This window comes from Watersipora subatra, chromosome 2 (genome assembly GCF_963576615.1).
Source record: "Watersipora subatra chromosome 2, tzWatSuba1.1, whole genome shotgun sequence".
Classification (NCBI taxonomy): Eukaryota; Metazoa; Bryozoa; class Gymnolaemata; order Cheilostomatida; family Watersiporidae; genus Watersipora; species Watersipora subatra.
In genome coordinates, this window is record NC_088709.1 from 62032338 (window position 1) to 62051253 (window position 18916).

At 33.9% G+C, this 18916-nt stretch overlaps 1 protein-coding gene across 1 annotated transcript; it reads right to left on the reverse strand.

Annotated features, from left to right (window-relative positions):
- Window positions 1-16148: 16148 nt before the first annotated feature.
- LOC137387716 (uncharacterized) lies at window positions 16149-17655 on the reverse strand. Its single transcript, XM_068074215.1, has 2 exons — window positions 17326-17655; window positions 16149-17148 (listed from the first exon to the last, which is right to left on the reverse strand). The coding sequence occupies exons 1-2, from the start codon at window positions 17616-17618 to the stop codon at window positions 16497-16499; spliced, it is 945 nt and encodes a 314-aa protein (XP_067930316.1). The 5' UTR covers window positions 17619-17655; the 3' UTR covers window positions 16149-16496.
- Between the last annotated feature and the right edge of the window lie 1261 nt (window positions 17656-18916).

Here is an 18916-nt window from a genome sequence, read left to right on the forward strand (position 1 = left end):
TAAACAGAAGCAATCTTAGGATATACTTCATGGAAGTTGACTCATGTCTTTAGTTTATCATAAGCTTATGGCTACTCATCCGTGCTCGTGATAAACTAACTTGACACTCAAACGTTATTTTTTGAGGCGTACTGGGATTAGGATTGCACATGATTGTGCTCTAAAAGTATTACAAGCAATGATATTGAGAGAGGCTAGTTGATTTTGGTAAGCTACCTATAACACTTTCAATTCTTTAAAGTCGAAAGAACTTTGAAGAAATTTTCAACAGTCGAAATGGCCAAAAATATTTTTTCTTAACATGAAAGGTAATTAGCATACCTTTAAACTGGAAATTTAATTGGATTCAGCATAGGATTTCCGTTCTAATAAAAATCTAGTAATTAGACTTGCTGAACTATTCTCTTCTATAGCAATGGTAAAAAGTCGTTCAAAGAAATAATTTTCGAGTCACCGCTAAAGTACAAGAGATTATTGGTCATAATAACAGAAAAAGTAGTGTTACACATGCTTTGTGACCTCTCATGTTAGCCATGTACAAGATAGTGAGCACTGAAACCTTGTTATCATAAAACCTTTATTATTTTGCACTTCAGAAAACATGTTTCTATCAAGCATCACAAGGAGTTATGAGTAGGAATGTAGAAGTTGTGCGATCAATGTTCTTTTGTATTCTTTGAAGCTTTGAGTGGTGAGGTTCTTTGAGAGTTTCTACAAAATGAAAGCGTTGATTTGGGCTGTTAAACTATTTTTAAAAAGAAGTTCTTTTAGACCAACCACTTACAGAACAATTTCAGTGAAAAATGATAGTTGGGTAAAGGTGATTAGCCAGCCAGATCGGTTGATCAGAAACTTTGCTATAACGCTTTTGATTGAAGCGGAATCAAAACTTCCTAGAAATTTCCCATCACAAAATTTACACTGATTGTGTCACTCTTTTTATAACAAAAAAATAAATGGCATACTTAGCTCTGGCAATTTTGCTTTTGTTTTTGATTCTTGAATTTAGTAAAAATATATAACCAATCAATTCAACGATATAAGAATTAAAATAGGTTGTATCTTGTAGAAAATTTTGTGAAAAGCACAGCTAAACATTTATTAGTAACATTTAGCAGTTGCCATGCAGCAAGCAAATAAACTGCGCAACGTAAAAAAACCAATAGGAGTGGTTTGCTGATTTTAAAGAGTTGAAATAAAAATACTATAATAATGTTCAGTGTGTCATCAGAAAATAATGCTCTGTCAGCAGCGACTTTCAATTCTTTAGTCGGTTAGGGGTAGGTTCGACCTTTACCAATATCTCTATAGTTTAATCAACGTTAAACTTTAAAATTCTACTAACACCATATAAAGCACAAATCAATAAATTTTTTTTACCCCAAATAGACAGCAAGCATAAAAAACCATGCATCAGTCTGCTTGCCATAGGATCAGGTGGAGAACGACTCCTCGAATTATCCTGACCCAGGTCTCTAAGTGTTAACATAGAGCAAGTCAGAACTTTTTTATCTGCTAATCTTTCATTAACTTCTGATCTTCAGCTTAGGTTTACTCAGCTATACAACTAGAGCTTATAAACGCCAACTAAGAATATCGGTTTCATCATCAGCCATGATTTTCAGTTTTGCAAAGTAAATCAAGAACAAATATTTAACTTGAGGCTCCGTATATTGTTAACTCTATTTCAATTTTTCCAGTTCAAATTCTATGTATGCACTTTTTAATTTCATAGTTTAGCAGATTTTATAAGTTAGTACTAATATAGCACAATATAATGCACTGTTTTATAAACACTTGCTTTGATTACTCAATGAATAAATATAATTGAATGTTTGTGTTAGATCATCAAAAGTTCATTAATACTTGGCTGTCATGGCAGATCTATTGGATCAATTGTAACTATGATAACAAGTTCTTACAAGAAATGAACATGAATGAACTTTTTTAATGTACACATGTACATGTAGTAATTTGGAGAAATTTACTGTTAGGGAGTTATCATCACCCGTTTATATTAATTAACTAGTGACCAGTGACTAACCAGTGACTATTGATTTGCTGTGACCTTATTGTTGAGCTCATCAGTAATGTTGGAGTTATTTTCTTTTACATTTCACAATTTAATTTGTTTCTAGAATGTGTAACATAGCAACTTTAAAGGTTTTTTTTTCAATTGTTTCCAGAAATACATGACAAAAATATAATATTTTATGAGAATCATCCTTAAAAATTAAGTTTTCGTAGTAATCTGAGCATGAGGCTCCACATTTACTGATATCTACCTGTATGAGAAGAGTGGAAGAACTCAGAATAAATACTAAAAAGTGCAGACTTTATCAGGTGGACACCAACAAAGATAGAAGTGCAAAAGTCAGAGTTGTGCTCTCACTGCGGATGCACCTACTAAGTTTTAGTTAGATACAAATTCTTTGTGACTTCGCTTGAAACATTGCTTTTCTTCCGTAAAAGCCTACCTTATGAGGATGACTAAAATAAAAAGACCTTCATTAGACAATTGGCGCAGATGTAACAGGGTCAGTCTACCGCTCTGAATGGCACGATTTGGAATATTGTCAAAAAATATATTTGTCCTACATGTAATCTTGATCTCCCAGAAACCGATAAGTTACAAACAGGTAAACACTGTTTAAAGTGAAAAAAAATACTTTTGTTTTGCTTTATTTTAGATGTATAAAATATTTTTAATTAGCTTTACTTTGCAGAATAGGCGTTGCTGTCTAGAAAAAAGAAAAAATCATTGTAAATAAATTTTGAAGACATACGTTTGTCCTCAACTTATTGTAAAACTCTTGCAACCATAGTCTGTAAAACCAGGAAAAATGATCAGAAAATGGAGAAAGGTTATCGATGCAAAATAATAATACTGCAGTTGTGTTACAGCCAAAAAAATAAATAAAATAGGTCTAGTTTTCCTTTTTTAATGGTAAAGGGTTGAGTTTGCCAAGATCTTAAAATGTATTCGGCTATTCAAAAGTGTTTTACTTTTTGTATAACATAAAATCCTTAAAACTTTATTGTTCCTAGAATCGACTATTTACGTTGCAGGAGCGCCTACTGCAGTGTACATCATTTTCATAATTGCGCATGTTAAATTATTAATCAATACGGTGCGCTTTTGGGTTATAATGCCCTGTTATAAGAACTTGTTTGCTGCACAATACTGAACAAAATGGTTTTTTGCTCTTGCTGTATGATAAAAAATCTTTTCAGACATACAATATCAACAAAAAAATTTCTCAAAATCAGAATTTGGCAGTCGGTGTAGTGTTAGAAGGCAATAAAGAAAACCCGAATATGCTATTTACCGAAATCACTCCGCAATGTCTTAAAGAGATGCAATGCTTGTTTGTTCAATTTCTCCATTTAGTGTTATTCATTAGAAGTTATAGCAAAAAAGACACCAAAAACAAATAAGTGATAAAACTTTAGCCAATGACAAAGTTGAAGTTTAGTTTAGTAAAATGCATACTAAAGTCAGCTTTAAAGCACATAAATTAAATAATTGTTTTATTATATATTTCAATACATCAGAGTATTGGCTTTCGAGTGAGCTATTGTTTGCCATGGTGAGACAGACATCGGCTGGTTTTTATAGGATTTCTCCAGAGCTCTACCGCGCAAAAAGTTTACTGGCACAGTTTCGAAAATTGTGACGTCACAATTTTCATATTCGTTGTTGTGTGATAAGGAATATTGAATAAAGGCTCATTCGAAAGCCAAGACTCTGGTGTTTTGAAATATATAATAAAAAAATTATGTAATTTATGTGCTTTAAGTATTTGTTTGGTGAGCTAAACTTGTTTATATTCTAAGTGTATGTTGTACATTTGTCTCAAAGGTAAGAACTTTCCACGATACGTATTGTGCGTAGAACATTGTAATGTTACTTTTTCTTGAAGATCATAGCAACGAAATACAATAAAGTTATTGTAGGTAACTATAGTTACCAAGATTAGCATATTATTTTGTTATGAATTATTAAAATATATGTACATTATTGAGGCTATTTAAAATTCTGATGGTCTTCATCAGGACTTTTTTGTATTAGATATCTACTATATAAACGGCAATCGTTGTCTGTCTGTCTGTCTATCTATCTATCTGTGTATCTGTCTGTCCGCTTTATAGAGTACCATACTTTTCGGACTATTAGCCGCTACTTTTATATAAGGACGTGTCTATTCTGTGTTTTTTTTTCACCGCTAGGGCGCATTAACGGGAATCTCCGGTTAGTACACGCCTCTATTATAATACGTAACCTGCTATTCATCGTATGGATGGACGATAAATACTGATATGCTAATAGTATGAGTTGTCTTCTCGATATATTGAGTCACCGATAACTCCCAAATATGAGCAGTATAAATAAATTATATGGCGGTCTTTTTTTTCGATTCGATCGTTAGTTAGTAATCTTTTATTTTGCTGATAACAAAATAACAAAAAGCCTCTATTTGCAGGCATATTATCTAATAAAACGAAAACTGTAGAAGAATCCTGAATGCAAGATAGTAGTGAACAATTCATATTTAGTTTGAGATTATTTGTGTAAAAGTTAAAAGAAAATTTACATGAGAGGATGACTTCAAATAAGTAATGCAGGATAGCTTATACAAAGATAAATTGATTGATATGTACTATATACAAGGGTTCAGGGCTGAAGAATAGATCCTCTATGAGTATTGATTGTGGCAAGATTGTAACAGATTCGATCGTACGAAGCAAACTTAATTGATATGAGTAAGTAGTAAAATTAAATTAGTAGTAAATGTTAGTAGTGAATTAAATAAAATTTACTACTCTTTAAATTAATTAATGAGTAGTAAATTACATCTAATTAATATTTACTGCCAACGTGTACCGGAAAGGTCATGTGAACATTTGTTTCTTGCAACCACTAGACAAACGCTGTTCTCTATCTACTATATAAACGGCAATCGTTGTCTATCTGATTGATTGTCCGCCTTATAGAGCGGTCTTTCCTTTTATCGTCGTACGAATTTCGGTCATACGAAGCAAACTGAATTAGGTAATATGTGTAGTAACGGTAAATAAATTATAGAGCGGTCTTTCTTTTTCCATCCGGTCGAACGAAGCCAACCGAGTTAATATAAGTACTAATTATCGTAATATCGTAATTTCGTAATATGGACTATTAGCCGCTACTTTTCTTTGACGATTTGAGCCAAGCGGCTTATATAAAGGTGTGGCGATTCTGTTGTTTTTCTTTCACCGCTCGAGCGCATTAACCGAAATCCCCGGTTAGCACACTTTTTAAACGGCAAATTTTCTGCCGTGTTTAAAAGCACCTTTCCTGAGTTCTGCGGCCTATACAAAGGTGTCTATACAGCTATAAAAATGTACTATTCATTAAATAAAATAAATTAACGAGTAGTTATTTACATGCAATTAATATTTACTGCCAACGTGTACCGAGAAGGTCACGTAAACGTTTGTTTCTTGGAGCCACTGGAAAAACGCATTTCTCACCTACTAAATTTCCACATCAAAAAGGTAAATGTTTCTTATACGATGTTGTATTGTCTATGAATTGCCACATCTCCACTACTTAATAACGTTGGATTTGCCGCTGTTCGTGATAGTGGGTCATGTTCATTTCCTTCAGCAGTCGAGTTACTAATTTTTTTCCAGCTACGAGTAGGCCTACTGTAACTTACTATTACAGAACTTTTACGAGTACTCCGAGCGTTGTGATACGCTATTGTGAAAAGAAAGAGAGCAGCTGCTATCGACTTACTGTCACCCTGCATCAGCCATGACCAGCTATACGTCGCCTGCTCAAAAGTAGGCACACGCCGAAAACTGTTTCTTCATACGCAAGACAGAAAAACCAAAAATGTTGTCTATCTGCATGTGTTGCGTTGAACTAAGGGAGAGAGAGAAGGAAAGAAAGGGAGAGAAAGAGAGAAGAAGAGCGAGGAGGAGAGGGGGGAGAGAGAGAGGGGGGAGAGGGAGAGAAGGGGAGAGAGAGGGAGAGCGAGGAAGAGAGAGGGGGAGAGAGAGAGGGAGAGAAAGAGGGAGAGAGAGAGAGGGAGAGGGGGAAGAGGGAGGGAGAGAGGGGAGAGCGGGAGAGACGGAGAGAGGAAGAGAAGCAGAGAGAGAGGGAGAGCGAGGAGGAGAGGGGGGAGAGAGAGAGGGAGAGAGAGGGAGAGAAAGAGGGAGAAGAGGGAAGGAGAGAGGGAAGAGAGGGAGAGAGATGGAGAGAGGGAGAGAGGGAGAGAAGGAGAGAGAGAGGGAGAGCGAGGAGGAGAGGGGAGGAGAGAGAGGGGAGAGAGAGAGAGGGGAGAGACGGAGAGAGGGAGAGACAGGGGGAGAGAGAGGGAGAGGGGGAAGAGGGAGGGAGGGAGAGGGGAGAGACGGAGAGAGGGAGAGAGGGGAAAGAGGGAGAGAAGGAGAGAGAGAGGGAGAGCGAGGAGGAGGGGGGGAGAGAGAAAAGGAGAGAAAGAGGGAGGGAGAGAGAGAGAGGGGAGAAAGGGAGAGAGGGGAAAGAGGGAGAGATGGAGAGAGGGAGACGTAACTGCATATTTGGAGTTGTTTTACAGTATGAAAGACAACTCTCAATAAACCTTATGCTGCGCGTGAATCTATTCCTGTAGACGGGTAATGCAGCTAGTTTAATATAAATTGTTATCACTTCATACCACTCTGAACATTCTTTTTCTCTAAAATTGCCAATACTGAAATGAACTAAAATCATTTAATTGCATATCAAATGCTTTTTCGTCGTTTTCATCAAAAACATACTTTATTTAGCCATTACTTGCTAATTATTTAACATTGACGTTTTATTTTTTCTCATGGTTCATTTCAACTACACAAAATTTCTTTTTTCATATGAACTTTTATAATTGTAGCTGTTTGATAAATATTAAAACTTTTACAGTTGTTTTATTTTTTCTCTTAATTTATTTGAACTGAACAAAACAGTTATCTCATAATATGAAGTTTGAAAGGTAGAAGGGTAAATGTTGTTATATGTAAAACAAAAATAAATTTTCTGTAAAACTATTTCTTTGTTACTCGGGCATGCATGTTACACCATGCATTCATCTAGTCTGTACTATAATAAGAATAGTGTTGGTCGGTCCGCCGGTTCAACGATACTCGATGTTGCATTAGAATAAAACCCAGGAGGTCAGATTCATAAACAATTGCGTTACCACTCCACCACTCAGTCACCTTAAAACTTGATTCATGAACTTTTTAGCTTTACAACTACTGTAGTACAGCTCGGTAAAGCATTCTGTCATGGCCAAGAGCCTCATGATGCGACTTTAGCAGGCTTCATATCGAACATTTCTGACTGGTTAGTAGTTACCCTATTATATCTGTACTTAAACATAAAGAAACCATTATATTTATGCACTGTGCCAAAATATGTTCATAACCTATCATGCATGTAGTTTCACTTTGCAAAAACTTATTTTTTATCACAAATAATTGTTAACGATTACTAATCGTGTTAAACGCATTGCAGCTCCGAATTTTTAGCAATTTTAGATATATGGACTTTGGGGGGTTCTTATTGAACGATACTAGAGTACTAATGAAAGCTATAATTAATTTTTATTAATATTAGTACTGCAGTAAACTGTAAAAATATTGATAAGTAGTCTGACGCAAACATGCTCACGGTCTTTTAGAAAATGGTGAAGAAGTGTGATAATTTTCATGGCATCAGCTGATGTAACATTTTATGATAAAGTAATTTGGTACCAAAAATTTTTATAAACCATGTTTTTCAAAAGTTATAATGATTGTTATGCACCTGTTTCAAATATTAGGTTTCACCAAATACATAATTATGGTAAGTAAAAAAAGTAACTTGGTACCGAAAGAGTTAATTACGCGCATTCTGCTTACTCATCTCGATTACATCATCTCACATTACATGGGACTGTATATATATATATATATATATATATATATATATATATATATATATATATATATATATACATGTTACAGACAGTACTGTTTCGGCTATTGAAGCCTCTTCAGTGCAGCTCAGAGCTTAGGCAAGGGACACAAATCCCATTACCAATGAGAGTTGACTTCCTGCCATGAAACAACTAGGTTTCCCCACAGACTTTAAGAAAGTCAATGTGCTGGCACCAGAATGCTCAAATCACAAAAGTGATGAGCTTTGCACAAAGGCTAATAGTGCCGCACCTCTCACAGAGTGCTCAACCAAACCGAAGTGAGGGAGCATATATATATCATATATATATGATATACATATATATATATATATATAAAATTGTTTCCTCACCCCGGATACTCTGTGTGGGTGGTAAATTCTGCTCTAACTCGAGTCTTCTACCAGAGATCTGGAAGTTTGAGCACTCGCCTTAAGATCTTAGCTGTTCCCAATAGCGCACTTTTCTGCAACTCACCTGAGTTGATTGTTGTTGGTAGTTGGGCAAGCCACATTTTATGCGCCGGTGTTATTGCGCCCAGTGCCCCAATGACTACTGGGATTACAGTTGTTCTTACATTCCAGCATTTTTCAATCTCTTCTCCAAGAGGGAGATACTTCTCTACCTTTTCTTTTTCTTTGCCGGCTATATTGTAGTCATTGGGTATTGCTATATCTATTATAGTAGCTCTCTTGTTCTCCTTGTCTACCACCACTATATCTGGTTGGTTTGCTAGAACATGCTTGTCAGTTCGGATGTAGAAGTCCCAGAGGACTTCTACATCTGAACTGACAATGTATGGTGTGTATGGTGTGTGTAGAGTGTTTAGTGTGTGGTGTGTAGTGTATGGTGTGTGTAAGGTGTATGATGTGTATTATAAATTTTACAAAGTAAAAATAGCAAAATTCTAACGCTAAGAGTTAAGTATATTAAAATTAGATAATATTAAAACATAAAAATTCTAACACGAGGTACCACGTCATTTCACACTTGGTTTCCACCAACAATATGAAACAAAGTTTAAGCTGCAACAGTGAATCTCAGGCTCAAAATTTATCTTTGCATATATAACTATAGTTATTTTTCATTTCATCACCATAGGTGAGCAAAAGTTGGCTATAGGTTTTGGTATATGCCTATCAACACTCTATACCAATTATCTTGCTATATTTCAATTATATACATTTACATGAAAACTGTAAGTATCAGTAGTAACAGTTTAGTTTCTAACAGGAGCTTGAATACTATAACTGCTCCTATATGGCTCATTGAGATTCACCACATCCTTTCTCACTTGGCTTCCTGCTAGAATCTTGATCTGTTAGGATAAACCCTGGTTCCGTAGCTAGGAAATTAACTTACAATTAATAGGTCAGTGGTTTGAGTCATATAAGAACCAGGGTGTTAGGAAGAGCATTCGTCCACAATTGCTCTTGTGCCAAATTTGGTTGAGTTGTCAACGACTAATGCAGCTTTCTATTTGCGCCTCAGCATGAATGAGGAGGTGTCTGGTAATTTTCCACAACTTAAAACAAAACCTTGCAATAGTCTGAAGAGTTCATCTGCAAGCCAATGTCATCTAGTTAAAGATAGTGTCTCAATAAAAACATCAACAGATGACAATGACAAATCACTGTTGAAACTTGCCAAGAAAGGTTGTGGTAATAGGAAGTGGTAGAAAAGTATGATTAAATACGTCTTAGCTAAACATAGTACCGAGGGAGAGGGGGATAGAGACAGAAAATCTACATATATAATGTGAAGGTCAGTTTTAAGGATCAGACCATGCACCAGGCCAAAGAAACCAACCTTAAAATAGTTGTAGATCCTGATTGTGCGTCACATACCGATGTTACTGAATTGCGTACTAAAACGCTAACGCGTGTTGTTATAACTTCTGAACTAATGAGCTGATAAAAGGAGATGTTCAACTCTGTCATGTGTTAAAATCCTGAACTTTCTTACGACCCTTCCATATATATATTTATGACTTTTAGTATTGTACAACTTGTAATTGATGCCAAATCAAAAACGTTTTATTCCTTTGAATGGTAAACTCTATTTAAAGTATTAATTGAAGAATAGTGCCTTAATAGTTCTACATGGCAGTTTGATATGTTTAGCAATATTTTCTAGTCTAAAGTTTGCTGAGTTCATTGAAGATCGTTTTGTTTTAAAGTAAGTGTCTAAGCTATAGTTTACTTGTAGTTTTCAAATTGACAAGAACGTTGTGCCAAGAAGTGTCATGTCAATATATATTTGTGTTAAGATTTTGTTATCAATATGGCTTGTAGGCTGTACTTTGTAGTTAGTTTTATCAAGAAAATATGGTTTAATCAAATATATGCATATTATCTATGTATATATATATATATATATATATATATATATATATATATATATATATATATATATATATGTGGCTCTATATAAAAGCTTGTGTAATAATGAATTGGTAAAAGAGCATCAAAATTTCATGGTATGTAAAAACTACAAAGCTGATTGGACATAGCAACTTACCAGCGGCAGTTAAGCATCACAAACTTTAGCAATTGAGTTTGTTTTAGTCATTACTAGTACCCATTATTAGTACATTGCAAAATCTTATTGCGTGCTAACGGCAATCAAGTTGTGTCGATTTTAAAACATTGTGGAAGTCAGGTCACATCCAAAATCAAAAACAATCGCAAGAAATAGGAAAGTGCTAATAACTTTTTATGAAGTCTACTGGAATTCTGTGCAAATCCATCTTTGATGAGTCAGAAATTTAGCAGTAATATTAGTGCTTCTGAATGGGACATGCAAATGAGTACTTATGATAAAGACCTATTTCAAAATTGAGGTTAATCTGTTACTTAATGCTAGTTTTAGACCAATATCCTTTTACTTCATGAAGAAACTAACCTCTTTGTTATTTTTTATTTTGCATGTTCTAAATGATGCTACGTGTAGCTTTAAATTGCAAGTCTGCAAAATGTAAGATTTGCATAGAACTTTATTTTGCTTGATCTGCATTGCAGCTATCAACTTTTGACCATTTAAAGCTGCTTTGATGTATCTGTCCAAAATCTATATCAACAGCAAACTTCCTGTTAGATTTATTTTTATACACAATTGGTATGGACAATAAAGCTATTTCACACTAAATTGTTCTACTTTGCTGCTTTGAATAATTTGGCGACATATCTAAAAGATAGCTATTTGGTGATATACCTAACTGATCATTATCTATTTTAATAACTAAATTTATAACTTCTAAATTTTTAAAATTTGTATTGTATAATAGATATTATATTTAATAATTTAACAAAAATGTGTATTAAAAGCCTGGAAGTAAGTCTAAAACTTAACTTATTACATGAGGTTTTAATCTAAGATAATAATTTTGATGTAATTTCTGACTAGGATCTAGCTACAGATTTTTTTATTCAATGTACATCTTTTGGTTTAGAACATCTGTGAGATAAATATTTTCTGGTGTCCTTTTATATAATCTTACAACATTGTGCATTTTTACGTAAATCTTTCATCATTATCTGCAATCTCTAAAGCAGATCTTACGCAAAAGTTATCATAAAGTACTGAGATTTTTTATCAAGTGCATTGGTTTTTTTATGTTTCAAGTGAGCTGACTGTCACGATGTTTCAAGATTAAACTAGTCAAAACTTGATAGCGATTAAAACACTCAGACCAAGCGAAAGAGCGATTATGATGTCTGTAATTGCTAGACTGACCGAACAAAGATGCAGAATTATGCAACTTAAATGGAATAGCCAATACTAGCTACAGCAATGATAGCGACTAGTGATATCATTTGGGACATCTTTTGGAGCATTTTAACCGCATTCAAGTTTTGAGGATTTCCATCTTAAAACCTACTGGCAGTCAGATAAGCTTTAACATCAACAACAATGAGAAACAATAAAAACTGTCAATACCTTCTGATGACATTTATTAAAATTTTAGGTGAGTTTACTTTTAAGACTGTTACTCAGGCAGCTAGAATGGTATGAGCAAAAATGGAGGATCAAAAGTATTTGCTTAAATATTGTTCTACTCGGCGAAGTGGTCAAATTGCACAAATAGTAGTTTTTGGTTGGTAATCTGAAAATCCTAGTCTGATTACTGTGATATGGAATATTTTTTCAATTGATTTTAGCTTCACTTTTGATACAAAAATAGATGAATGGATGAACAGACAGACAGAAAACAGACCATGGATATACAAACGAAGCTCGTTATGGTAAAAGTTAGCAAAGCTTTGATCCTAGCCAACAAGCTTTAGCAGGTACTTCTCAAACTTTTCTATTCACTGTCAAGTTTTACTTTGACAGTAAAACTTTGAGTAAAAGACCCAACCCAGACCCAGATTGTTTGATTTGAGGAAAAACCTTTCATACCATATTAAAAATATTTGACTATTGTCTATGATCTGATGCCAATTCTTTTCACATTTCCATTTTATGCACGTTAGTGCATAAATTGGTTAGCGCATGTTCATAGACTGTCAACTTGCTATTCAATAAGATAAATCGACTAATTTTTCTCTAGATACACTAGAATGGAAGCTAGCAATACGTTATTGTTGCTTAGTATTCTATGAGCTGTTTCCCTTAAGCTAACCCTTTATAACCTTGTTTTGTGAAGACCTCAATAAACTAGCATGCCTTTTTTGATTTCGGTTATTAGTATAATAAAGGATCTTTTATCGGTAGATAAACAATGAGTAAGGTGCACTTCACCTAAAACCTTACAGATTTAAAGCTTACAGAGTAAGACCTCTAATATTTGTCAATAGCCAAATAAATATGATATCTGAATGAGAAGTCAAAGTAGGTCACTTTTAGTTTCTTATAGATGTTTTTGGAATTCTCTGAAGTTACACTAACCAGTTCACGATTTCTACTGTAAGCGGTTGAACTACGTAAAAGTTTCCTATGAGGTATCAGAGACACATCACACTATTGGGAACTTTCTCATTTTATGAATATTATTTTATATATTTTATATTAGTTTTAGTTCGTCCTGTTACATGGATGTTTACTAACCAAGACTATACTAAGGGACATTATTGTCAACATATTCAGATTCCAGCTGGGTTGTTTTTGAAGCGTGATCCATGATATCATCATTGATTTGACGGTGTCAACGAACCAACAATTGTGATTTGACTATAAACATATTTGATCATCAAACCCAATCAAATACTCAAAATAGTTATGCATAAATTTGATGAAACCAATTATTCTGAAAACGGTATATGTCAAACTAATAAATAATAAACAAATGATAATATTTAATTTATAGATTAATTACTACATTATTCAAAACTATGAAGTAACCTTTTTAATGCTTATAAGCATCACAATTAAAGTGGTCAATGCAGAAAAACCAATTGTCTGGTTAGGTACATGTACCTACAAGTTTAATACTACCAAAATATTTGTGGTAGAAAACCATTATTTACGAAAGAGTAAAGGCACATATAATATTAAACTTTTTAATTGAAAATTATGCGAATAAAGATTTGAAAGCTAACATCCGCCATATTTTTGTGTGAAACTGATTTTTTCAGTCATGAGCCAATCTGGGTAAATAAGTGGTATAGACCTTGCAAAATTCATTTGTACAATTGTCAGTGGCTGTTATGTACAGTAGTTCAGGAATTCAACTTTTACTATTTACATCCTGTATAAAAGCATAACTTGAAACACTTTCTAATAGTTATATCCGTTTATTTACCACGATTACCAAACAAAGAAGTGTCTGCTTGCACGACTAACACTTCTTGAAAGACATTTCGTCACTCACCTTATCCTTATTTAACATAACTAACTGTAACAAGTGGTTGTCACTTACTTTGTTTCTTCTCTGCTTACAGTTTTACTAGTACTGGATGAAGATGTACATGTAGGGTTAGCATATATCTCTGGTTAATAAAACTTATGTTGTAACAATGCACGAGACATTTATTGCGCATATTTTAACAAGTTTTACTAGGGTTTTGATACTCTGCATCTTCTGCATACTATGAAAACTTACACAACCTCAGCAAACAATTAGTTTCTAATGCTGAATGTTTATGCCAACAAAGAATTCCCTACACAAGCAAACCTAATAGCATGTGATTAATTAAACTTAATGGCAAAAACAAATTTTTTTTGTGGTTGATGGAATGGCAATTTGTAACACGCCATAACTTAGTTGGATTCAAATGACATATCACGCTGTTCAGCTCATGAGTGTGACGCGTGTTCAGTGTTATCTCAGTGAGGCAATAGGCTATATCTTATGCCATAGCTAAAGTAATATTATTGCAGCAGAAATATGTTTCGTCATTCGGAGAGTGGAGAATGCTAAACTGCATTACAGTGGTTTAATTCTAAAAGATTAAACTTCAAATAAATGTTGTTAAAACGTATTTTGTAAGAATTATGCATCTTCACACCCAATTCTGCTATGTCACCATTGATTTTAAACTTATTTTTATTATGTAAACTCATGCATTAAATTCTTGAAAATTTCAAAATTTCTTTTCACATTTTTTGATGATTCACTCACTGTTTACAACAGCAATTGAACATTACTGATGGTTTTACCGAATTACAGTGTTTTTTCTTAATAGAGCATGTTAACAGAACATTGTAAAAACTCTGCATGATGCTTTGATATTTGTAAAATTTGTGTTATATAGTTTTGACACCAATTTGTGTTCTCAGCGAGTGATAACAATGTAAATTGAAGAGTTTGAGAACTATCTCTTTCTTACCAATACCAATAGAAAAATCATTGTCATAACTATTAACATGCCTCAAAGTCGTCCGTTTGCAACCATGGGATGAACTGCTTCTAAAATAAAGTTTCATAGCATGCCTGTATTGATTTTACAGAACTTGAAATAAAGATTATATGAACACAGTTTAATTAGCAGAGTTTTTTGTAGAAATTTAAAGTCTGTGAGAAGCGTAATTTAACAATACATATTATTTGATATAAAAGTTGTAAGTTTTTGGCTGATTTCAGTAGATGTTAATTTGTCTTGCATAAAGCCAGAACAACAGCCAGTTTTATAACACTTAAAAGCCTTCTTTTTTGCCGCAGCTTAGATAAAGCAAGAGGCTTCAAAGCAGAATATCAGAATGAATTTCAGAACGTTTGGCAACAGTTTATCTGAATAGAAACTTTAGACTTTCAAACTTTGTAATGGGACATTGGTTGCCGTTGCTGGTCAGCTTATCTACATAGTGATCACTTATATCTGCCTTGTAACTGCAGCCATTTGTGTAAGCTACTTCTGATTTAATATTGTACACCTTAGTTTTCATCAAAATATGATTCGGGAGTTTATTTGGTGATCTCATGAGCTCATTGGCCAAGCTGGTGAGCAAATAAATGGTGAGTACTGTGTCAGTCAAAATAACTTGTTTTAAGTAAATTGCACCAATTTCTCCTAGCTTGTGTTCATAAATTGTTGCATTTCAAACACTGTAGAAACTATTACTACTAGCAGTCCTATATTTCAAGGTAATGACCATTCAAGCTCACCTATTTTTCATTCTCAGTAACCTTATTATGATGATGTGGAGCATAAAAGTAGATTGGAATTTGAATTTGCTAATTTGAAGAATGTTGTGAAAACATTGAATGTTCTAACATTATTAACTCATTGAAATTCTCAAAGCGATTCATAATCACACTTTTTGGAATAAGGAACTTTAATGCAAAGGTTAGAAACTAGATTGCTGTGGCCTGACATTCACTTCTGATAAATCATCACGAGTTGAATATTATTTACCACTTAATTTCAAGTAATGCAATGGTTTCAAAAGCATTCAGCTGCAAAATATGACTCACAAAAAGCGCACACTCTTGTTTTCATTGTTCAGTAGCTACAAAACTACTTCCGTTCAATAATCTTATAATGCAATTCTTATTCCAAGTTGAGCTCGACTGCTACAAATACTTTTCATATTAAAAGAATGTTAACTGCATGTATACAAAACATATAAAATGAAAATCTGTTCTTCCGACCCTGCGGCAGAATAGCATTCAGTATGAAAGAAACCTATCCTAAACAACCATGGTTGATTGGGATCATTAGAAGTTTAATTCAGGATGAGCTATTATATACTCTTGAACACTGATTAGGTAAATCAAAGGTAAGTACCAACACTGGTTAACTGACACAAGATTTATTTTTATTCCTTCATTTTGACATAACAGCATATGATGATTATGTTAACATCATAAAATCACGGCTTAAGAGAAACATTGAACTAGATATTTCAGAAAGTATTAGTTTATAACAACTTTAACATAAACTCTCCCATTGCCTTTGATATACATGTATATGTTCCATAAGTTTACATTTCATGTAAGATATTAGATAATTTTATTTATAACTTGTGATTGTCCTTGAAATGAGTCTATCTATACTAGTATTTATAAAATGATTGATTTAAAAAATACTTTTGTAGTGTTGGTATACTTGTAATAAATTTTTGAGTCTATGCATTATGTACAAAGCTTAATCAAACGCTATCCGTACTAGTTGAAGACACACTTAGTCTCGTCATACTGAGGTTGAGCCGCTTGACTGATTCTTCTTTTCCCAACATTTTTTTTCTAGCAGTCTGAATGTCTGCAGCAAATTTCTGTGCTGGTTGGTAATCACCATAACTAGAGGATTTTTGCAATGTAAAATTTTCTTTTCGCAAATTATTTCTTCTACTCACGTCTCCATCACTTCCTAGTCTTCGAAGTCTCTCTTTCTCTATGTTCAACGCCATATTTCCTGTTCTGTTGACATTCATATTCATATAGTTATTGTTGTTGTTATCGTTCCATTTTAAGTCGCCTTTTCGACACTCAGACTTAGACCTGAGTTTAGAAAAACTTCTTTTTATTGAGTTAGGTTTTTTGCTCTGTGTCTTGTCGTTATTCTTGTCTCCAGCATCAATGGGTTTTATATCGTCTTTTCTTGATCGATCACGCAGACCAAAAATCGGACTCATCTTTGGTTTTTGGTGAACTTCCTCACTAGCAGAAGTCTTGTTTACTATAGACTTTGCTTTTGATGGTTCTGTTGATTCAGTTTTTTGTGCTGTTTTGCTGGAAAATGTTAGTTTAGCTTTAATACTCGACATCCTTTTACGTTTCATCGCACTGTTTCTTGGAACCAGTCTAAAATATAGATTGAGTTAACTATTATTGAGTATTGCAAAGCAAGGTTAACCTAAGTAGATCAGTATACACCGCTTGCTCATTTGCATCATTTTGAGTAGAAACAAATGGCCAATGTTGAATACTAATTCAACATGAAGTATTACCGACTAGCTATCTGCACACAACCAAACTTACATTGCTACTTTCCCATCAACCTGTACTTTCAAATCTGAAAGAACAAAGCCAGTTCCTTTATCTTTTCCTCTTAGTGACCTTCGACTTCCAGAGCGTTTGAGCGGTTTTCTGTGTTTAGGTAGAGATCCATTGGTATAGCGAGAACTCCTTCTAACACTTGTAGATCTCGTCAATGGCTTCTGATTTTCTGCTCGACTACACCTTCTGTATGAGAATCCACGAGCAATCGTTTCATACGCCATTTCTCCATCAGCTTTTTTTGATTCATTGTCTTTGTAAATAGCGCTTCCCATTTTTGTTGGTGCGTATAACACTTGAATATTTTATGGTTATATCTCATGTACTGATGGAGCAGTTCCTGTACATTTTGTTATATAGTCATTCTCTACGTATACTTTAGCCATGTCATGTGACTCAAGCGCTATATGTATATGGTTCAGTAAGCACGCTAGCTCACTGTAATTCTTATAACAATGGAATTTTTTGTAACAACATTTATTTTCTCTAGGCCTGAATGCATTAGTAATAAGGCGCAAAACACATGGTACAGTTTCCGTTTTAAGGTCGCAAACTATTTGTCTCGTACCGTTTCTTGTTGACACCATGGGAGAAGATAAAGGCCCACCCAGTTTTTCATTGCAATTATCTTGTCAGAAAACCAAATTTAGCTTCTGTGATGTGTTCATGCATATTTTGCTAGCACTCTAAAATGTTCAAAGGTTCAATCATAACCTAACTTGCCATTCTTACAGCTTTAGATTTTGTTGAATTTGTCTTTTTCATGCCAAAAAATATTTAGCATCATTTAAAGGCTAAAGCTTGAAACAAAAATTCAATGTTGCATGGAACTTGGTTAAACTTAAATTGATGTCTACACTCAAACCTTCTTATCCAATTTATTTAAATAAAACAGTCATAACAAAACACTGAACCTCTTCTATGCTTTAAAAGAGCCTGTATACTGTGATGACCCTTGTATTTTTAAAAAACAACAGTCGAGTTTTTGAGGCTTGCTGCCTTAACATCAAGTTTAGCTTTTACAAGAAGTGAATAGTCTAAAATGCAAAATTTGCCACTCAAACATCTCTAAACAAACTTCCATGTATCAGTACAAATCAACATTTCTTGTAAACATAATCATTAACATAAATTAGCCTTTCCTTCAGCTGAGTGAGTGCTCAGCTTTTGCAGGTGAATATGATGTTGATTTTCTCTCTTTTTGGCCATAATGCATAACTATTCATTATATGGTCGATTTACTACATGAAATTTGGCTACTTTGACAGTTCTATCAGCTATGTTTTGCTCGTATGCGTAAAACCCTTTAATAGTTTATGAGTACATCAATGGCTCATTCTTTTGCTCAACTAGTTGCACGTAATAACATCAATCAAGTTTGGTGTTAGATAGTCTTTGTATAGCCTAGCGGCTATTTTAGGTTTCTAAAACAGCAACTATAACTATTAGCATGTGTGAGACAATCAACCAGGTAGATAGTGATATTCTCATATAGGCACACTTTTAACTAAGCTTCTTCTGACTTCTGACACACCTTCTGACTAGTTTTTCCCGCAACTAAAACAGAACATCA